Here is a 21,971-nt window from a genome sequence, read left to right on the forward strand (position 1 = left end):
CTTTAAAAGGAAATTCCGGAATAACCGTTACTCGCCAATCTTAGATGTTAGTAGTAAACAAAAGAGAAAAGTTTTCTCTTTCGTTAACTGATATGAACTGTGTTTAGCAAGTAACGGTTTGTCCGGAGTTTCCTTTCAAAGAGAATTTTGACAGTTGGCTTTTAAGCCGTAATCATATGTTTGTCGAGAACAGAGGAAGTAGAGGCCAGCCTCCTGGCAACCCTATACCATCATATGGAGTTTGACAGCGACCAACATATATGGGGCGTTATAGCTATAAAGCCCCAAACAAAGAATTGTTTGGCACTATACACGATATTCAAGCGTTCCACACGACGTTTTACATCTTGTGGGATGATATAATACCATCTTATTCAGAAAATCAACATTTAGTAACTAATTACAGCTTTTAAATATTCGATTCAAAATTTATGTTTTGATTTTCATGACAGTGATGCTGGCTGTACAGAGACGTCGTCGTTGACAGGGGGCTGGTAGAGGCAGATAGAAAAATATGCTATCGACAACTAAATAAAGTTCTCCGTGTAGGAGACACAGCGCTTTACGCCCTCTAGAAATTATATGGAATCTCGCACAAATTTTCCTTTCACTTTCGCATCCAAACAGGGTGGCCAGACCTACCGATTTATCGGTAGTCCTACCGATTTTGGTCTTCCCTACCGATTCACAGACGACCAAGGCAAAACTACCGATATTTTGTTATTCCTACCGAAAACTACCGATTTTTATTGATTTTTGACACATCCTACTCAACATTTATTTTTTGGGTTGGATTTGGTCTGAGATCTGTGTTTTCAGTATTTTACAATTCTATGTCAACACTACGTTTTTGGCACAACAACCCGGCCTACCGATGACTACCGATAAACTTATAGTGACCCTACCGATATTAAGGAATTTTATCTGGCCACCCTGCATCCAAAGCATGATAGCTCATCTTTTCATTCCATCTGTTGCGTTCTGTGGGTACAGGTCGTAAATTTCTCCAATATTTTTCGTTATTGACCAGTGATATAGGTTAGCAGAGTAAAAAGGTGTATGCTGCAGTGTATTTTCTTTATCAACGGTAACTCGTTTTCAACGTTAGTAGGTGGGAATGCATTTTCTAATTTTGTAGAAACTGATAATTGATAGATTGACAAAAAATTGTAGGGTTTGTGTGGAATAACACCATAATTTTTTATCATTGGCCAGCACAGAAAGCGTCGGTATAACTTTCATTCGCTTTCAACCATTGCTGAGGACGAAATTGGTAACGGGTAGCAGGCAGCTGATGTGGAGTGGCCAACTGCGATAGGTTTTGCTTCTGTTGTGCAATTTTCTCGTATAGGTAAGTGGCAAGAGAAAATTCCAACAAGATTGTTTTTTGCACCCAAACAAACGTAGTGCGTTTCACGTTTACCTATTTCCCTTGTGGGGGAAAGAAGCCAGTTGATTTTTTTATCAATCTGCATTAGGAGACAATGCATTTTGCGAGTTTTTTTCCTTGTCGATTAACATCAACAAGAATGTCGTCAGGGTCACTTAATTGTATTGAAATTTGATCAGCTTCCCTTTTTTCAATGCAGTGTTTTGATTATAAGTAGAATCTGATAAATAACCCTCTCATGTCCGTGGATATAAATCATTTAAAAACGATGGGTCGCTCAAAAATTGTGACGAGTACCAATGCTATGATTTCTGCCGTAAAACTTACTATTGCTACTACGAAGAATAACGATGTGGGTTAGCTTGTATTTTTCATGAAATGTCACTGCCACTGCGTTTTTTCTATTTTCTATTTATGTTTTTCTTATAAAAAAACGACTTACCTTTCCTTAAATATATTTAATCAATCTTGTACTAAATCTAGTTAATAAATTTACCAAAACATAATTTTCTTCCATTTTAGTATTGGAATGTTAACTCTCTTAACAATTCCTTCAGAATACCGTGTATTACGGAAAGGGTTCATAAATACAAACGAATTTTCTGGTAAGTATTTTAAATCGTTCAAACTGGATAACAAAAATTAAGACAAACTGGGTTTTCAAAACAAAAATCTTTGATTCGGTAATTTTAGCAGTTATCAGTGTGATTATTTTCAACACGCGAAGCGTACAAAAATTAGAAACTAAACCATCGATGAGGTTGTTCACTCTGGATTAGTAGCAACTTTTGCACAGACTCCCTGAAATTATGTAAGCTTATCGAAGAACACAAGGCTGTCTAGGTTTCAGGACCAGAAAATGAAAAACAACTCTTAAGCGCACATTTTTTTAAATATACTAGTTGGAGTTATTTTCCCCAATGTGGTTTTGAAGTGATATTGCGCATTAAAGGGTTAATTTCAACTAGTGCAAATTTGTGAATGATATTGTTTTTAAAAATAAGGATTGTGAACAATTCTATTACAAAACCACTGTATGACATTATACTAATGTGATATTACGTTTTTTTATTTTGCAGAGCTGTAAAAGTTGGATCAACGTAGTTCTAGCTAACTTGGAATCGCCATGAGTACCTCTGGACGCTTTCAGTCGGTGAAAAATCTCCAGCCGGCACGATCCCTTCGTACACCGGCGCAGAATCATAATGGTCCGGGGAACTTTGGTCTTGCTCCAGAGCAAATCAAGGTCTTCCAGCCAGTTGCCCGCCAGTCCAACGGTAATGGTATAAGTGAATCAGTCAGCAACAATGGTTTTCGCTCACCGTCGTCATCGTCATCGAATGCATCAATTGGCAACAATGGATATGCGGGTGGAAAAAATGGACAGCGTCGTCATGATGTCCTACGTTCACAGAATACCAGCTTTGGAAGCAACACGAGTCTCATCAGTAGTGGTAGTGGTAAAGACATCCACACTATCGTCACGTTCAGTTCGACTACATTAACAACCGGATCCATGCACGAGGTTTACGTATCATTTGTTGAAAATGGACCAAAGTTGTTTGCGGTACAACTAAAAGCCTCGGAAAACGCTCTTAACCAAATGATGAGCGCATTGGAACGTGTTGAATTGCGCAATCTCTCACGCAAGCCCACACTGGGAATGGCGTGCATTGCCCGTTTCTCGGAAGATCAGGTGCTGTATAGAGCACTTATCATGGGAATCAACGTAGATTCATGTCTTGTTTCATATGTCGATTATGGCAACAGCGAAACAGTTGATTTAAAGAATCTCTATGAGATTCCGAAAGAGTTCTTGAAACACAAAATTTTTTCCATGAGATTCACACTGTCGAATGTTAAGACCCTAGACGATGCCAATGCGGATATTGCTGGCCTCTTTTCCTCATTGGTACTTGATAAGTTGCTCACGATGAAGGTGATGCCACTGGAAGGACCAGCGTTCGTTCAGTACTGTGAGCTGTATGAAAACAACGAAAATGTTTTCGAAAAATTGTACGACATGTGCAAAGCAAAGCCTTTGAAGTTTCCAAAAGCCATTTCGTTGGATCACGGTAGCAGCTGTATAATCATTATTCGATTCATACAATCGTGTAAGCAGTTCTATGTTCAACCGGTTGAAAATGCCGACAGTTTCGATAAATTAATGGATCAGTTGGCAGACTATTGGCGCAAAAGTTCTACAATGAACGCGTTAAATTCCGGAGATCCATGTGCTGTGTGTCTTGACGGTAACGAATACTATCGCGCCGAAGTTGTTAGCGTTATTGGAAGCAAAGCAAAGGTACGGTTGGTCGATTATGGTGCAACTTTAACCGTGGAAAAGAACCAGATCAGGCGTTTGTCGCCGACTTGTGTCGAACAACCTCCACAGGTTGCTGAATGCTGCTTGGATGGATTTCAGGTAATGTGATAACTATTTTACACGATACTAGTGATTTTTACTCATTGCGAGTTGATATTCATTACATTCTTTATAGGACATAAGTGATGATAATCTATCAACGACTCAGCTGGAAATGTTGGCTGAGAACGAAAATGGAGACCGGAAGCAATATAAACTAACCGTTTCTGACATTGTGGATGGGGTTGCGATTGTCAATCTGTTGGATGAATCTGTGTCACCGATGTTAAATGTATCGAAGAGGCTGCTTAAACTGAAAAACCCGGCCAAATTTATTAAGGAGCAACAGCAGATGCAACAACAGCAATTACAAGCGCAACAGTCGAAACCGGTTGCTATTAGTACAAAACAGACATTCCAGTCTGCTCAGTCGGCACAAGTCCTACCGGTCCCACCACAGCCTCCAACAATCAACTCACGCAATCCATTCCATTCGTCAACGGTTATGTCGGAAACAATGAATCTTTCACAAACTACATGTCCTCGAATGGCAGAAAGTGAAATAATTGATTTAACCAGCGACGATTGGGAACCGGCTAAAAACCGTCCACTGGACAGCTTCGGTGCGGGATATGAACAGACCGGTGGATCAACCTATGGAAACAGTAACTATGGAGGAAGCAGTGTAGGCACTGCCCGCCCAGGCAGTACTCGAAGTGGACGCGATAGTCACAACAGCAGCCGAGATGCCAACAGTAGCATTGGTAGCACAAAGAAGGAACGCTTTCAACGGCCTGACATTCCCCGATTTAACAAAGAACGGTAAGTTTTTAGGCAGCAATCATATCTACTACAAATTTTGAAATGCAAATGAGCTACTTTCTTTTCCAATATATAGGGTAAGGTGGGGCAAATCCAACCGTTGGGTAAACCCGACCCCCCTCTGTTATCAAGAATCGGAACACTACGCGAACTAATATCAATGTTGTCGTGTAGAGCATCGAAAATAATCATAAAGGTGGCATGACAGCATTTTATTATCTACATTGAGATGCTCAAGCGACAATAAGTGTGTTTTTACAACTTTTGATTTGATTTTTGTGCTTCATTGACTACAGGATATTTCTGATTGGTAAAGTGATTGCATAAAAAATGTAAGTTGATTTAAATTCTTTGATGCAAGTCCTACAAAGTGCATACATGAATTTAGTCCATTTTTTCATATTTTTTTTAATTGCATCGTGATGAAAAATGACGCGGTGAGGCAAATCCGACCTCTAAATAGTGGGGTAAATCTGACCGCCTTTTTCTAAGAAAATGTTTATTTATCAAATTGAAATATATTTTCATTATTATTATTTATTAATTTTTTGCACGATGGCTCATAATTACAAACGAAAAACACAAAAACGTGATGGATACAGTATTCGTTGAGCAATTGCTCCGATGTAAAAGGGAATATCTTTACGTGCTACTGCTCGTGGTTTTGGCATTCCAAAATTGAAATTGAATTCCATTTTCGTCATGTTACAATTCAATAACATAACATTAATTGATTTATCATTGAAAAAACAAAATTTGTGTAATATTTGTACTAAATCAACCAAAAACATAGGCGGTCGGGTTTACCCCACCATTTTTAAAAACAGCAAAAATGAACTTTTTCGTAAACGCTTGTATCTCAATTTTTTCCCAATATACGAATGAAATACTATACATAGAAAGTTGCCCAGAAGTCTAACCTTTAACCTTTGATATATAAAACGTCTTGAACCGATGTAAAATGAGCATTTTACAGCCAAAACCATTTACTAGGATTCGCCCCACCTTACCCTAAATAAAAACTAAAAAATGGTTGAAATAGCACTTTATAAATCAAAATTGGGAGTGAACAAAGAAAGTATCTCATTTGAGTTTATTTTAAAAAAAATGGTAGAAGCAACCTTTATTGTACGACAGTTATCGTTTGAAGCTTTCCATTATATGGGTTAATACCTATTGTGCCAAATTTGAAATTTGATGAAAAGTGGAAGTCTGTTCTTTGCGAAGCAAACACTGGCTTGTTGGGTCACATCCATCTGATGAAATTGTGGAGATTGTTCAAACCACTATTATTACGAGTGGTTCACCAGTTTACTTGTAAGGGCGATTCAAAGAACTGTTTATGTTTCCAAAAAGAATCAACTCGTATGATTGAGTAAACGCCTGGGCTTCGATGATGAGCCTAAGGGCTCTTGGGTGGTGGATAAGAGTAAGAGATCCGAGCGTGTGCTGGTCGCTTGATCTCTTATTAGATTAGAGACCATCCATAAATGACGTAGCATTAAATGGGGGAGGGGGGAGTTTTGTATTTTGTGATGATGTGTGATGACAGGGGGGGTAGGGGGTCTGTCATGCTACGTAGCTTTTTTAAAGGGGAATAACTATCATCGTTTCTTATTTTTTTAAAAAAATTTGCGTGGACAAGGGGGGTAGAGTTACGGTCAAGCTACGTAATTACCAGGGTGGGGGGGGGGGGGGTATTAAGAAGTTTGTGACGAAATACTACGATGGGGGAGGGGGTGTTAAAAATCGCTCAAAAAATGCTACGTCATTTATGGATGGTCCCTTAGATCGAGTGTTTTGGCGTACAGCTGATATGGATGTCTTTCGATGAGGAGACATATTGGTTCAGCTGGTCGAAGACTCATTTGATCTTGGACATAGTGATCGACTCATTCGATTCAGATCAATGGACTGTCATCTATAAGAGATGATCAGACTGAAGGTGGGTGTTTTTTCTCTCAACTCGCTCGATCTGGCTTGTGAAGATGGTGAGTTCGTCTATAACGAATCGGAGTCGCTGTTTTCAGAAAAAGGGATAACAATCTCATATGGATGGAACCTCTTTCTTAAACATGCTGTTCAGCCACTTGTAACCAGTGTATTTGTTTCTGTTCAAGGTTTATGAGATTGTCGCGTGTAGTTTACGTCTATAAAATCTGTGCATGTCAAGAATGGATCTGTGAAGTGTCTAAAAGTTGAACACCGTCAGAAGGCCAGAACGCAGCCAGGAAAACTCTCCACAGTTTCCTTCGCCCACCACCAGGTGTAGAATTCAGCAAACAGGCGCCCATTGGCGGTAGCGCTAATAGAGGAGTTGGGCGGAATTCATTGGCGAACCAAAGGGTCAACGGTCGAGGATATGAGGTCAATAACCGCCAAATCCGGAGGTCAATTGCACGGTAACTATCGACGAGAAAAGTTGGAATTTTCAAGTCAAGCCAGAATAGTAAATTCAAAGTCGAAGTAAAGGGAAGTGAAGCTGAGTATTAAATCAAAAAAGAGTGAAGTGCAGTAGAAAAGCAGAAATAAAGAAGTGGATAGTTAACCGGAGAATCCAGACTTCCGGGTAATTGACCGTCCTCTAAATTAAACAATGTGTAGCCTCGACCGTCCCCCAAAGCCAATCCGCCATTTTGACATCCCCCATTGTGTTCGCAGGACCCCGTGGTTTTTACTTTGAAGCTGGGGTTTTTGTTGTAAAACCCCTGTGAACCCGGAAAGCCCTACCGTGTCCGACCGTCAAATACTTACGCGGGAAATCGGGCATAGCCGACGAACAGAACCCCTCGTCGAAGCTCGAGATCGTCAAACACTCGAGGCCGCGTAGACGACCGATAGCGAGTGACGTGCCGTAGCCGTGTGGAACCACAGAATAAACGGAGTAAAGCAGTGGAGTACGGTGGTGGAGTGGCAGTGACAACGGCTGGAGTGGAAAAGAGGCCCCGAAGAAAACCGAAGAAGAGAGAAATGCTAAGGTAGGAGATAGATAGCAAGAAAGTGAGAGCAAAAGAATAAAAGTCGACGAAAAGGGAAATAAAAGTTGTGTTTGCTTGAGGATAAAGGTCAGGTGTTTTCTTGCCGCGATTGGCCACGAGCGTATGCCGACCCTGAGGCGTTGAGAAAGGGTGTCTCATATTTGCTGGGTAGTAGCGATACGCAAGTTACACACTAGTTAATGCACAACTTGCCCAACTAAATGAACTGAAACACGCAGTTTTTGAAGAATTCCAATCCACGCGAAACACATCACCAAGCACCTAAAAGTAGTTTAGATGCATACAATGTTTCTTTCTGTACCTTATAGGGCTGACCGGGGCTGGTTGGCCGAAGGGGCAGTTGGGCGAGTGCCTTTTATGAAAAGGCTGTTATGCGCAGTAGCTATAGTGCTTTTGGTGGGGTATTAGGTCACCAATGTACCGACGTAATTTCAGGTGTTTTGGTGGTGTCGTTTGTACAGGAGCACGTTTGTTCTTTTTTCGGCACTGTTGAGTAAATTTCTGTTCCTGACAAATAATATGCGTAACGCGAATCAATTTACATCTGATTTCAAATAACTTTATACTGCTGGAAAGGGTATTCAAAACCCAACAAAATGGTATAACGGTTACCAGTGTAACCTTATATTTGTTTGTGTAAATCGTGATTCTTCTCGAAAATATATATTGGGGTAGGTTGGCCGAGTTCTGTGCGGGGCTGGTTGGCCGAGTTGTAAAATTAGTGCAGAGTAATGTGCTCTTTGATATTTGTGAAACGCCAGCCTTTTTCAAAGCAAAATTTGATAATATGCTAATATTGATGATTATAAGGAATAATATATACGAGAAATAAGTAATAAAAATAATTTAAAATTATTACCAAATAGAAATAAGAGATTAGAATCATTAAAAGTCGGAAATTGTTTATAAAAAAGTTGGTTCCGATATTTTATGAATTAAATGCCAAGCAGGTTTCAGAGTCTCTGGCGTGTGTCGCTTCAATCCTGAAATTTTTCCTCCTGAGGAGTTTCTGGCAGGATTTGTCACAGATCGACCCAACCCCGAACAAAACTCGCCCATTAGTATAGAATCTGCTGCAGCTGTTAGTCTCTCTGAAGACGTCAGACCTCTTCCCAAGACAAGTGCACGATCTGATACGAAGAAGTGGCATGGTCGTCTCAAATTTTGACCGAATCCCCAATAAAAGCAGTATTGGAGGAGCAGAAAAATGAAATCACACGTAAGTGTATGCTGGCGGAGGAAAAAAATCAGCGAGAGCTGGTAAAAAGTTCACTAAAGCTACCAAAACTAAGTCCAAAAAGGTTAAAAAGACTAAAAAGTGAAGAGTGGATTTTATTTTCCTTACCTATACAGTGAAAAACCGTTTTAACAGCCGCTAATTTTGTCGGCCTTTCGGCCCGATTTCGTTAACCAGCCAGGTTTATGAGGCTATGTATTTGGAATAATGCTGAATATTTTAACAGCTTCGGTTTATAAAAGAAAATAAACAGATATGTTTTGTCACTGCCTCCATTTTGTCAACCAAAGATACAACAAAGGGGCTGATAAAAATGGGTCTTCAATGTATACGAAAAAGCGATATTTTTTTAATGAAAAGTTTTCCACTGATACATTTGACGTGTTTAACTTATTTCACCAAACTCGGCCAACCTACACCAGCCCCGGGGTTGGTTAGCCGATTTTTCTTTCCGCATTTGTTTGCTAATAACTTTTTCTCTGATTTTTTTTTCATGAATGCAAAAAAATTACATATGTGCTCAAGGGTTGCATCTGCACGACAGCGCAAACCGGTTTTCAAAAAGTCTAACCAGAATGAGTACAGAAATTTCGAAAGCAAAACTCGGCCAACCAGCCCCGGTCTCCCTTATATTTTTACTCAATAGTATAAAAAATAACTAAATTCTTCCACTTTTTAAATTTACTCTGCCTTAACATTATCCATGCATACTAAAAATAACCTGTATTTGTGTTCTACCTCCATCTATCTTTACTCGACTTATTTTTCTCTTATTACTATATTTTAAATCAGATTCATACTAACACTCACTAACACAATAAATTGCATATTCTCTCATATACACTCTCAATGTTTCTTATTCTAAACGTACAGACGCTCTTGATCATCTATCCTAGCAGCCTAGCCTCATGCCTTCAGTTTGACCATTCAAAACATGACGCTCATATCCACTGGACATCACGTTCCATGGCGACATTACCGAGAATTTTTGTTAAATGGGAAAACTCATTCTCTTCTAGCATCTGAACCCGTACACTGAAAATTGAGTATCAGATTCACGGTCCACGCAATCATCTAAAGGCATGTGAATATGCGAATGGGCATTCGGTGAATAATGAATCGAATTTATATACGTGAAGTCACATACACGCGACAAACACGTTAACATACAAATGCTTGAACCCTTCGCGATCATCTACGCAACCTACACCCGCGATGTTACAAACATGATAACATCCCGATGATAAGGTGAACGTCTCAGCACTCATAGATTTTCAAACGCGGTCTCAAGCGTGAACCTACAAACTACAAACGATCATGAATCGGTCACTTACGGAAGTCTATTCTCAGTACCAGCAGTCTAGGTCCATGCCTTCAATTGGACCAATTAAAAAAAAGAAAGCTCTCATATCCACCGGACACATGAGCTCTAGTGATATGGAGTAACTCACTCCCTGTCAGAATGTGATCCGTACACCGAAAACTACATATCAGAACGACGGTCTCCGTGGCCATCCAAGACAGGGATGCCAGCTCATATTTCCTGAAATCTGTGCGCAGCCTATTTAAAAAACTGTTCAAATTTGTCTCAAAACAAGAAGTGGCGACATATTTTTAGTTTTTGCTCGAGGCAAAAATTGAGCGCTAGGTCAAAAATTGAGAAATCTGCTTATCTGTGCATTATGGCAGAACACTGTGGAAATCTGTGCATTAAAACAGAAAACTGTGGAAAGCTGTGCTGTTTTAACAATCTATACAGAACATTGAAAATCTGTGAAACACAGATTACTCTATGTACCTGGCATCCCTGATTCAAGAACACACGCGAATATGTGATGGGCCATAGGGTTACAAAATCGAATTTATTCACTCAAAGTCACGAGCACACGCGACAAACACGTCAACATACGAAGGCTTAAGCCCTGCGCGATCATCTACGCACACCTACGCCCGCGATCGCGCAAACTTGATAACACTCCGGTAATGAGGTGAACCTTTTAGTACTTACGCAGTTACAAACTTCGTTTTAAACGCGAACCCGCAAACACGCTCGATCATGAATCGGTCACGTCCGGAAATATTTGCCCTCCATTCTAGCAACTTAGGTCTATACATTTAGTTATAAATATCCACTAGACAACACGTTCCATGGCATGTCACCACTGGGACTGGGAACTCTAGTGATATGAAAGAACCTACTTTCCTCTAGAATCTGAGCCGTACACGAAAAATTAAGTATCAGATTCATGGTCCCCGCGCAAACATTCTAGAACACGCATGAACATGCGAAAGGTTTTAATATAGAATACACGCGAAGTTACATGCACGTTAGCACAAACGACATAGAAACGCACACGCGATCGAACACGTTGACGTACAAATGTTCGAGCCCTTCGCGATGATACACACGACCGCGAAGTTCCTACGCCCGCACATACGTGAACCGTACAATGAATATCACATTCACAATCACGGCCCGCTGCAATTGGTTTAAAACAGTTTTTAGTGAGAGCCATTGCCTGCCTCGTCTGAAATTGTAGTGTGTGATTCTGAAGGGGAGCCCTTCCGAGAACCTAGCTTTACAGCTCCAGTAGGACAACTCTCTAGTCCTCCATATTTAAATTAACTTCACTTTTGAGAGTGGCAGCTCATTCTAAAATGCCTGGTTGATTTCTACTCTCAGAAACTTTAATTGTAATGTTCTGTGACTTTGTTAATTCTCAAATTCTCAATATACACGCGAAGTCACATTCGCACTAGCACCCGTGACAAACATGTTACCATACGGATGATCTACAGATTGACCTATTAGATGACTTGACACCGGGCATGTCTAAGAACGATGCTGCACCGTGTCCTATTCCTGTAGCACAAGTAACGATAAGCTAGAGCTCTCGCTAGCACGGCGATAGCTACCCGAGCAGAGTCTGACAACAAATTGAAAACTAAACTTGATGTTGTGATGTTCGGCAAATGATTACTCAGGTTGTTGTCGTTTTGGTCGTTTTAATGGTTAAAAGATTAAAATGGAGAGCAGCTAAATTGTCCTATGACATCAAACAGAAAACTAATTCCGCTATCAGTGAGAGTAAATTGAAAGCTCATCGAGATGTTGAAATTTTTTTTGATGCCAAAATATGTATTCACTTTGATGTTTCACCAAAGAAATGTAAACATAGAAAATTCATTAGTTTTTGCTTTTTTGTGTTTCGAATTCATCTCGTCAGTAACTAGCACTATCTGGGTGTCTAGTTAGACGATGTATTTACTAGTACCCATCTCGCCAATATTAAAACGCCCCGATAATTAAATGAACGCTTTAGCACCTATGGTTTGCGGCTCTTTTAAATTTCAAGAGTCCCTTGCCAAGACTCCCGGAGATGAGATACCATATATTTATACACGGGAAGTCACATACGTACTGGCACACGCGACGCACACGTTAACATACAAACGTTTGAACCCTTCGCGATGATCCACGCTCACCTACACTCACAATCTCATAAAACTTGGTAACACCACTGTGGTAAAGTGAACTTTTCAGTTATTTGTCGAGCATACATCAATTCCAACCCACACCTTGATCCACTCCAATGGCATATTGTGGTCTGCATGGACCATTCTATCATTGACCTTGGACTGACTTGCGCTCCCATTGCCCCACCAAACGCTGCAGTATGAAAATAACAATGAATAGGTACGGATTATATTTTATTATGTCTCATATCTTTTCAGAAATCCAACTCCGCACTACATTGAGCATGACAATCGCTGTGAAGAAAACAACAGTTACGAACATCACGATAATCGTGGTAGCAGCCGAGATAAGTTGGGCGCCCATAAAGGTCGCCAAAGTGACACCGGTAGCGAGTCTGGCTTCAACACACAGTCTGCAGAAAGGTGTGTTATTTAGTTATAGTCGCTTTATTTCATTGTACCTCTTAGGAATTATTATACTCATTTGAACTTCAGATTTCAGACAAATATTTTCGTTTCTTTTCCATTTCTCCTTTAGACCAAACTCGTCCCGCGACAGTTTCAAGTCTTCCACGGTCAGCCTGGATTTGGTAGAAGATTATGTACCATATGATTTCTCCTTACCGGAACACGTGATTCCGATGAACACCAAGGTAGCAATCAAACTGACCTGGTGGGTATCTCCGGAGGAATTTTACGTTTTCCTGAAGGACGAAGAAATCAAATACGACGAAATGATGAAACAGATTCAAAAGTTTTACAAAACCAAAACGCCCGTTAGTGACGTACCGCCCGTTGGTTCCAATGTGATTGTCCGCTACCAGAAGCACAACACTTTCTATCGAGCTGAAGTGATCAAGTATAATGAAGCACTTGGCAAGTTTAAGGTTGAACTATACGATTGCGGTATCAAAACAATCGTTACAAACGCAGATCTATGGAAACTCGAAAGACGGTTTGCGAAAATGCCAAAAATGGCTATCCCGTGTACGTTAGCCAATATCAAGATGATCTGTGAGGCAAAGGAGCTTCTGAACAAAATCGACACGTACGTTAGCAACGATCGCTCCATAGAGTGCCTCTTTCATGATCGCGTTGAGGAAAAGTATGTTTGTGATGTGGAAACGGACGGTGCTGATCTGAAGATGGGGCTGATGAAGGATAATCTGATTGCTCAAATACTTACAGGTATGCCTTAATTACTCTAAATACTGAATCATAGTATTTAGAGTAATTTTCTTTATTCTATTTTAGTATTTAAATTTTTAGTAAGTTGAACTATATTTTTCTTTTTTTTTTGTCGCTGATGCTCCGTGTGTGTTGAAAATCATAAATTCTTGATTGTCGCGCATTTTCTGTAGCCCGTCTATAAAAAAATCACAATCAAACTAGTAATTGAAGTAAACGGGGCACAGATCATAGCTTTTTCTTTTCTAATTATGTGTACTCAAATATTTATTATTGTTTACTTTCAGACATCGATCTCAATCGGCTGAAGGGTCAGACGCTCAAGCTTAAGCTTGTCGAAATAAAGGGACTCGATCAGTTCCGGGTAAAGATCTTCGGAAGCGACGCAGTTCTGAACTGTCGCCAGGTTGAGTACGGTGCATACGAACAGTTCGTCGTTGATGAAATTCAATCGAAATGGTTGGATCAGTACTGTTTCGCACAGGTGGAAGATGTATCGAATGATGATAGGTTGTCCTTCTTTTTGTTGACACGTTGAATCTATTATTAGATGAGATTTCTTGTTTCATTGCAGATTGATACTAACGCTGCTGATTTCACCACTTTCAAGCCAGACCCCGCCGACCATCGTTGACATGCCAATTCTGCAGAACAAGTTCAATGTTTTGGTGACATACGTCCACGAACCGAATTGCGTCTACGTAACAAACACGAAATGGAACCTGGAAATCGGCAAACTGTTGGACGATTTGTATGATTACTACGAGAAGACTGGCGACGTAATTCAGAACCTGCAAGTGAATGAACTGTGTGCGTCGAAATCTGCCGACGGCAACTGGTACCGTTCTAAGATCATTTCTCTGCAAGATGTGGACAATATTGAGGTGCTTCTTGTAGATTACGGTAATCGTGAACAGGTTAAACATCAGGATCTCAAAGTGTTGGAACCTCAATTCCGCGAGTACAGTGCGTTTGCACATCGCGTGTACCTGCCGATGGCGTGCCTTAACGAGGGAGATGAAAGTCGTCTAAAAACGGAAATCTCTCTGCTAACCGGAGATTTTGAGCTACAGTTGACTGTTTTAGACTATCGGAACGATATCTGGATAGTCGATATTACATCGAATGATTATAGCATCGTTCAAGTACTCAAGGACAAGCAGCTCGCCAGAGACTTGGATCACGAAGAAATATTGAATCAGAAAACAATTGTGAATAACGATTGTACGGAAGTAGTGTCCGACAAACCGGAGGAAGAGGTGGAGGATGAACCAAAATATCAGAAACTTAAGGCATTCGTAAGTCACGTGGATAATCCGAACCAACTCTTTCTTCAGATGTCGTCAGATTTGGTTGATCTGGATCAGCTCCAGGAGAATCTTCAAATCATTGCGCAAGCTCTGCCACAGTTGAAAGACTTCTCGGTTAACCGTTACTGCATTGCACCATACTCGGCAGATGATTTGTGGTATCGGGCTCGGATTATTGACAGTCACGATGACTTAATTATTCAGTTTATCGATTTCGGCAACAGTGATGTGATTACTAGTAATAGGAAATCAGACCTGAAGGATGTTAACGATAGCTTAATGAAGTTTAAGATTTATGCGAAACAATGCTCTTTGCTAGTTACTCCTGCTAGCGGTAAGAAGAGTTGGAACGAAGAGGCTACCATGATTTTACGTGAACTGGAAGAAGTAGAATTACAGATATTGGCTGAATGCCAGGGAGTGAACTATATCAATTTGAAGTGTGGAGATCGAGATTTGGGAGAGGAGTTGATTTCGAAACAGCTGGCAGTGAAAATGGAATATGTACCATCCGATCAGCGATGTTTTACAAGTCACATCGAATCGATCCGAGAGTTTTATCTACAGCTTGAGCGGGACGTTAATCCACTGGATGTAATGTCCGACTATATGGCTCGCTTCGAGGAATTCGCATTAGTGGATGATCCTAAAGTAGGCTTGGTTTATGTTGCTGAGTTTCCCGATGATGGACTCTGGTACCGAGCCCGAATTTTGGAAGTCTTGAAAGATAACGGGTTTGAAGTGTTCTTCCTTGACTATGGTAACACATCCCGGGTGAAAAATGTGAGAGAATTGGAACCTATTATTGCCAAATTGCCTTCGCTTTGCACTAAGTGCACACTTAAAATTCCGGATGGCGTTAAGGCTTGGTCGGAGGAAGCTGAGGATAAATTTAAGGAAATTGCTGCCATGGGCGAAACTGTTTTCACCGTAGTACTACGCAGCCCTGGTTTGGTAGCCACTGTCGAGTTGTTCCTGGATGGAGTGAACATCAACGATCAGCTGATGGATCTTTGCGAAAAAGGAGCTTCTAGTGTGATGAATTCCAGTTTTTACCTCAGTGATGATAAGACACAGGACGATAATTATCCCTTGGAAGGATACGTGTTCGTGAGCCACGTAAATTCCCCTGCTGATTTCTATATTCAGTTTAAAAACACATTCGATGCCCTTAAAAATATGGAAGAATTGCTCACGAGCAAAGCTGCTCAATGCGAAAGACTCACCCACGATGAAATCTATGAAGGCATGTACTGTTTGGCCTACCTGGTTTCGTACAACAAATATTACCGTGCTCAAATAATTTCCGCCACAAATCGGCAGTACAAAGTTCAATTGATTGACTACGGATTTACATCGTTTGCAACTGATCTTCGTAAAATGCCTGCCGGAATCGAGCAAATTTCGGTACTTGCAAAGAAATGTTGTCTGGAAACATATTCCCCTAATGAAGAAAACGTGCTGGAAGTTGTTCAGAAGCGGTTTGTTTCCCTGACTGACTCGGGTCGGGCTCCCTTTTCCTTCGAAATTGTACGCAACGACTCCGAGCCCAGCATTGTTCGACTGTTCACTGAGGACGGCAAAAATGTAGAAGATTTGCTCGAATGTGTGGATAGCGCTAATAACAACGACAGCAATTTCCAAAGTAAGGCTACACCCGCAGAAGCTGCCCCTCCACCGACCCCAGCGGATTTAGTTAAAACGGCACGCCCGAGAACGAAGCCGGCCTTCTTTCGAGCGAAGAGTGACCTCGAACTTTAAACAGAACATTCGTCATACTGTGTATGTGCTTAGCGTGTAAGATTCGAATTGAGACAAAACATCAAATACCAAAAACGAAATTGTTACTAACTTTGTTAAGATGAACTGAACCTTATTACACAACCATATAGTTTCTAGTATGTATGGAACGACTTTCGATAGAGAAACAATAGTTGAATTTGTCAAACCATTTATTTCTCATTTTAATTGACATCATGATACATCTATTTTATTTCATTAGTATTCATGTTTTTTTTATTTATCATTCATACTCCAGTTCACCTAAAAAGTAAAATAAACAAAAACAGAATTCGTCCAAAAAAGTAAATATAAAATATCACTATGATAAGCCTGCAAACGAACTGATTTTATAAATTCTAAATAGATAGTATACTCAAGAATATTTAAATGAATTGTATCACTTTGTTTGTATATCAAACAAAAACAGTCGAATAAAAAGTAATCCCATACTCATGGAGGTATTTGAAAAATACAAAAAACCTGAGCAAAAAAATCGTGCAATGCATAACGATGCCTTATTTAACGAACGAGATATTTATTACATATTTAACAAAAATGTTGTTGAACACATGCACTTATTTAACGATATAAGAGTTGACAATAATAAATCGAACCTTTTTTTGTAAGATGCGTTATTAGTAGTTTGTTGTGAGAAATTCATCAACATTCCATGCAATAGTTCCGACAATTTTCTTTTGTTGGCGAATATTCACTAAGGTCTTTCATTAAGCTGTTCAAATGAAGTTTAGTTGGCTCAATCCGCACGTTCCTTATGGAATTTGGAGATCGGTGCCTTGCTTTGAGATTATTTTGCTAAGAGAAAATGAGAAGAAAAAGGAGACTGAAGTAAGTCCGCTTGTCTCTGTGATACCATTCAATCCTTGCAAGCCCCGTCCTATATGATGAGTAAAAGTGATGGCTGGCGTCCTTCCGCTGAAAAGTCCCTTAGCGATTGCTCATCCGATGCGATATCTTGAACCCATTACGATAGTGGATAATATATTTAAAAACTGTTTGAATGGCAATCAATAATCTACACCTGCGAATCGAAGTAATTTGATGACCATTTCAATAGTTTTAGCCTCTGAAGTATTACGATTGTAACGGTTTATATGGGACATTTCAGTGTAACCTTACTAACCAACCTGTAACTCCGGAACCAAGAGTAAGAAACGAATGAAATTCATCAGCAGGCAATGGGATTACTGTATCTTTCATTTAAAATCATATTTGTAAAAATCGGTCAAGAATTCGCTGGGGAATATATGTGATATTAGCTTAGGAACTTGGTGAGTTCCCTGGGGGCCTCAAGAACCGTCATAGGTGGCCAATGTAGTCAAATCTACTTAGATTGGCCATTAGTGACCTGTAAATTAAAGTAATGTTGCACCCATTTTAATAAATTTTACATCATTTGGACATCATGGTGATACCAGTTTATATGAGAATTTGCTGTGTGACCGCCCTCTTCCAGCCGTAACTTCGGAACCGGGAATCGGATCAACTAAAAATTCAATAGTAGCTTATGGGAGCGTTACACCTTTCAGATGAAACTGAGTTTTGTGTAAATGTATGATGAAACTAAGTTTGTGCCTTTGAGAAAATTGTGGGAGTTTAAATGACACACACACTGGGGCAGAAGGGATAGGAAGGGCATGAGTCTAGGGGCCTAACGAACCCCCCCCCCCACGGCCCTACTGCGAATTGGGGAGTTTTGCTAGGATATGGATTGGGCTCTTCTAAACCTCTAAAAAAGCCATTACTCCGAAAGCAGCTCCGAAGCGAGTCTGTGCCGCTTCTGCTAAGATCCTAAGATTCCAATAATCTAAGATCTAGGCCATAAAAGCACTCTAGCCCAACCGGAGTGCCAACCGGCACATCAGGATCGACGCCAGTAACATCTTGATTATGGTATACTGGCCATGGCGAACGGCAACGGACAGGACACGGATGACGAAAAGGATGGCGACTTAGGGCTGACAGGCGGGCTGTTCTACTCCCTGAGTAAGGAAGGATGACACCGACTTGAAATGGCGAGTGGGCTAACAGCATGGCTGCTTCCGTCCCAACAAAACCCTTGCAGGTCTCCGGGTACGTTCGAAACTCGTCATCATTTGGTTGCTGGTACTAGGTTCTGTTGGAGCATTCCCAATTTACGCCGATCCGGCTCTGAACACTACTCCCCATGAAGGATAGTGTCAACCCTTGCATGACCTCACTGCTACTTTTTGGCGACTATGTGCAGCGAGTGGAGAGAGCGGCCCGAAGTTTGGACCCAATAAAATGGAGACACAACAAGCAACTAACATAAACAGAGGTGGGTTGATGAGGTCACCACCACCAATAGTAGCTGAAGTCATTTAGCAAGAGCAGGAGGAGGGGAACCCGAAGCAACAGCAACAGCAGCAGCAAAAACAGCCAGAGCAGAGCGGAATGAGCTACACCCCACAAACGCCAAAAGTAGTGGCAGCGAAGCACTTGGTGGAGGAGCTGCTCAAGTTTGTGGACACGAGAAACAATGTCCATAAGGACATTATGGAGATGGTCATCAGAATCCGGAAGGCGCTACTGTCCGCCGTGAGAGTATGAAACGGCAACGCAGAGGGCGGATGCAGCTGAGCGAGCATTGGCGTCGGCTAAGGCTACTATCCTCCTAGCCCTTCCGAAGCAGGGTAAGGAGAGGCAGATTGGAGTGGAGAACTCGCCAGTTCCCATAACTCCAAAGAGGGCAAGATCCTCGTCAGGAGACGAAAGACCAGGCGGGTCAAAGAGGCAGACGCTCGAGGACGCTGTTGCTGCCGAAGGAAAGGACGCCACCCGACAGGGTGAAAGCTGGAGTACCGTTGTAGGTCGGAAGGAGAATCACGGGAAACAGCAAAAAAAAGGAGGAGCGAAAAGGGGAACAGAAGAGGAAATCAGAACCCTCGGCTCGTCAGAAGGCGCCGTCGGGAGAAGCCGTGCTCGTCAAAGCCAATGATGAGACGACGTATGCAGAGCTGCTCGAAAAGGTTAGAGAGGACCCGGAGCTAAAAGATTTGGGGGGAAACGTGGTAAGTCAGACGTAAAATGACGTAAAAGACAAAAAATGAGATGCTCCTCGAACTGAAGAAGAATACTAGTAGCTCGACCTTTCAGGAGACTATTACTAAATCAATGGGTGGAAAGGCAGAAGTTAGAGCCTTAAGGCCGGAGATGGTACTAGTGTGCAAGGACCTTGATGAAATCACAACGGAAGACGAGCTGAGAGGTGCAATGAAGCAGCAGTGTAACCTGGGCGAGCCGCACATGACGATCCGGTTCGTTTACCATTAACCGCTGCAGACAAGGCACTGGAGGTAGGTAAAGTTACAGTTGGATGGTCGAGATGCCTACTGAGAGCCGCCCCACGAGTAAATAAACAAGCGGAAAAATGCATCAAATGTTTAGGCTTTGGACATTTAACAGGGGCTTGCAAAGCCCCGGACAGATCTGGGATGTGCTGGAAATGCGGAGAGACTGACCATCTTGCGAGAGACTGCACACAGAGGCTGAAGAGCTTGCTTTGCACCCCAGCGGAAGAAAACGACCATCAGACGGGTGACTTGAAATGCACTGCCTACAAAAAAGCGACTGCAGGCCAAAGGTAATGGAGATGACCCAGATAAACCTGAATCACTGTGACACCGCACAACAACTGCTGTGGCAGTCTACGACAGAAACTATGTGCGGTGTCGCTTTTATTGCAGAGCCTTACCAAGTCCCTCCTAATAACGGTAACTGGGTGGCGGATAGATCAGGAACCGCTGTGATACAAGTAATGGGCAGATTCCCCATCCAAGAGAAGTGGTAGAACGCTCATATGAGGGTTTCGTGACAGCCAAAATCAACGGCATCTTCGTGTGTAGCTGCTGCGCTCCTCCAAGGTGAGTAGTAGAGCAGTTCAGCCTGATGCTGGAGCAGTTAACCGAGCAGTTGATCGGTCGGAAGCCGGTAGTCATTGGTGGTGACTTCAACGCCTGGGCTGTGGAATGGGGCAGTAGAGTAACCAACACAAGAGGGCGTATCCTGCTGGAAGCTCTAGCGAACTTAGACGTGCGATTGTGCATTTCGGAGAGATGGGAGGGAGTCTATCATCGACGTCACATTCTGTAGTCCCTCATTGACGGCGAACATGGATTGGAGAGTATGCGAAAAATATACGCATAGTGACCATTAGGCGATTCGCTACCGTATCGGTCAACGGAACCCGCGGCAGTACGGAGAAGTATGACCGGCGAACGAAAGTGGAAGACGAAAGCCTTCAACAAAGACCTCTTTATTGAGGCACTTCGGCCGAACGGCGGGACCGAGAACAACCTAACCACGGTGGCGGCTTGTGACGCCATAATGCTGCGAAAACTGGAATCACGCAACAAACGGCGTCCAGCTTACTTGCAAAAATTGTGATCAAAGCGTGGGGTACATTTGTACCCCAGTGCAACGTTCTAAGGTAAGAAAAGTAACGTTCTAGGGTTAACGATATGTGCAATACACATAGAGATCGTAAATTCCCTCAACACCAGTTCGTGCATAATAGTTCTTCGCAATTTCGTAGCCCGCAGGGAAATCCCTCTGGCATTCTACAGTGATTGGGGAACCAATTTTATCGGTGCGAACAGAGAACTCCAGGATGCTGTGAAAATGGTAGACTAGGACAAGATCGTACACTAGTTCGAAAACGGTTTGGAACTTTAACACCCCCGTCTCACCACATTTGAGGGAAGTTGTGAGCTATTTGTAAAGTCTGTAAAAGGAAATTTGATGGAGATGGTTGGAAGAAGAGCTTCGAAACGCGTTAATGAATGTTGAAGATATTGTGAATTCAAGACAATTAACACACGTGCCGACTGATGATGATTCGGCGTCTGAACTTAAGCCCAATAATTTCGTGTCAGAGCCGTCAGATGGAGCAAAACCATTGCTCGTATCGAACGATTCTACACCGTTCTACAGTTGTGCAACTACAAGAGTGGCAAGCTTTGCAGGTTATGGCGAACTACCTCTGGCGACGGTGGCTTCGCGATTATATTCCAGAAATCACCAGAGGTACGAAATGATATCACAAGGTTAAACTGATTGAGGTAGGTGATATCATAGTCAAGAGCATCCCCGCAATTGTTGGCTCACGGGAAAAGTAATGTGGAAAAAGATGGACAGGTATGGAAGGTGACTGTTCAAACCAAGGAGGTTTTTATTCTCAGGTGATACGATCCTCAAAAACGCCGATTGGTTTTAGAAAGGACAGCTAACAACATTGTTTACTAGTTTTCTCCATATGTTTGCTTTGATTTCAGTGGGTAAACAATGTTGTTCGCTGTCATTTTTCTTCCCGCAGTCTGCTGCATGCTTACCTCATTCCTCACCAAGTTACTGCCGAAGACGA

General features: G+C 41.7%; 1 protein-coding gene across 6 annotated transcripts; it reads left to right on the top strand.

Annotated features, from left to right (window-relative positions):
* Positions 1 to 973: 973 nt before the first annotated feature.
* On the top strand, positions 974 to 17,178 carry LOC131685139 (maternal protein tudor). 6 transcript variants are annotated; one of them, XM_058968615.1, is made up of 9 exons: positions 982 to 1,111; positions 1,174 to 1,351; positions 1,913 to 1,995; positions 2,470 to 3,815; positions 3,892 to 4,577; positions 12,549 to 12,713; positions 12,829 to 13,478; positions 13,766 to 13,988; positions 14,053 to 17,178. In XM_058968615.1, the coding sequence occupies exons 4-9, from the start codon at positions 2,517 to 2,519 to the stop codon at positions 16,547 to 16,549; spliced, it is 5,520 nt and encodes a 1,839-aa protein (XP_058824598.1). In that variant the 5' UTR covers positions 982 to 1,111; positions 1,174 to 1,351; positions 1,913 to 1,995; positions 2,470 to 2,516; the 3' UTR covers positions 16,550 to 17,178. The 6 variants fall into 6 exon arrangements, with proteins under 6 accessions (XP_058824600.1, XP_058824598.1, XP_058824597.1 ...); XM_058968617.1 differs by lacking the exon at positions 1,913 to 1,995 and having other exon boundaries at positions 974 to 1,103; positions 1,221 to 1,351; XM_058968614.1 differs by lacking the exon at positions 1,913 to 1,995.
* The last annotated feature ends 4,793 nt before the right edge of the window (positions 17,179 to 21,971 follow it).

Source organism: Topomyia yanbarensis, chromosome 2 (assembly GCF_030247195.1).
Source record: "Topomyia yanbarensis strain Yona2022 chromosome 2, ASM3024719v1, whole genome shotgun sequence".
NCBI lineage: Eukaryota > Metazoa > Arthropoda > Insecta > Diptera > Culicidae > Topomyia > Topomyia yanbarensis.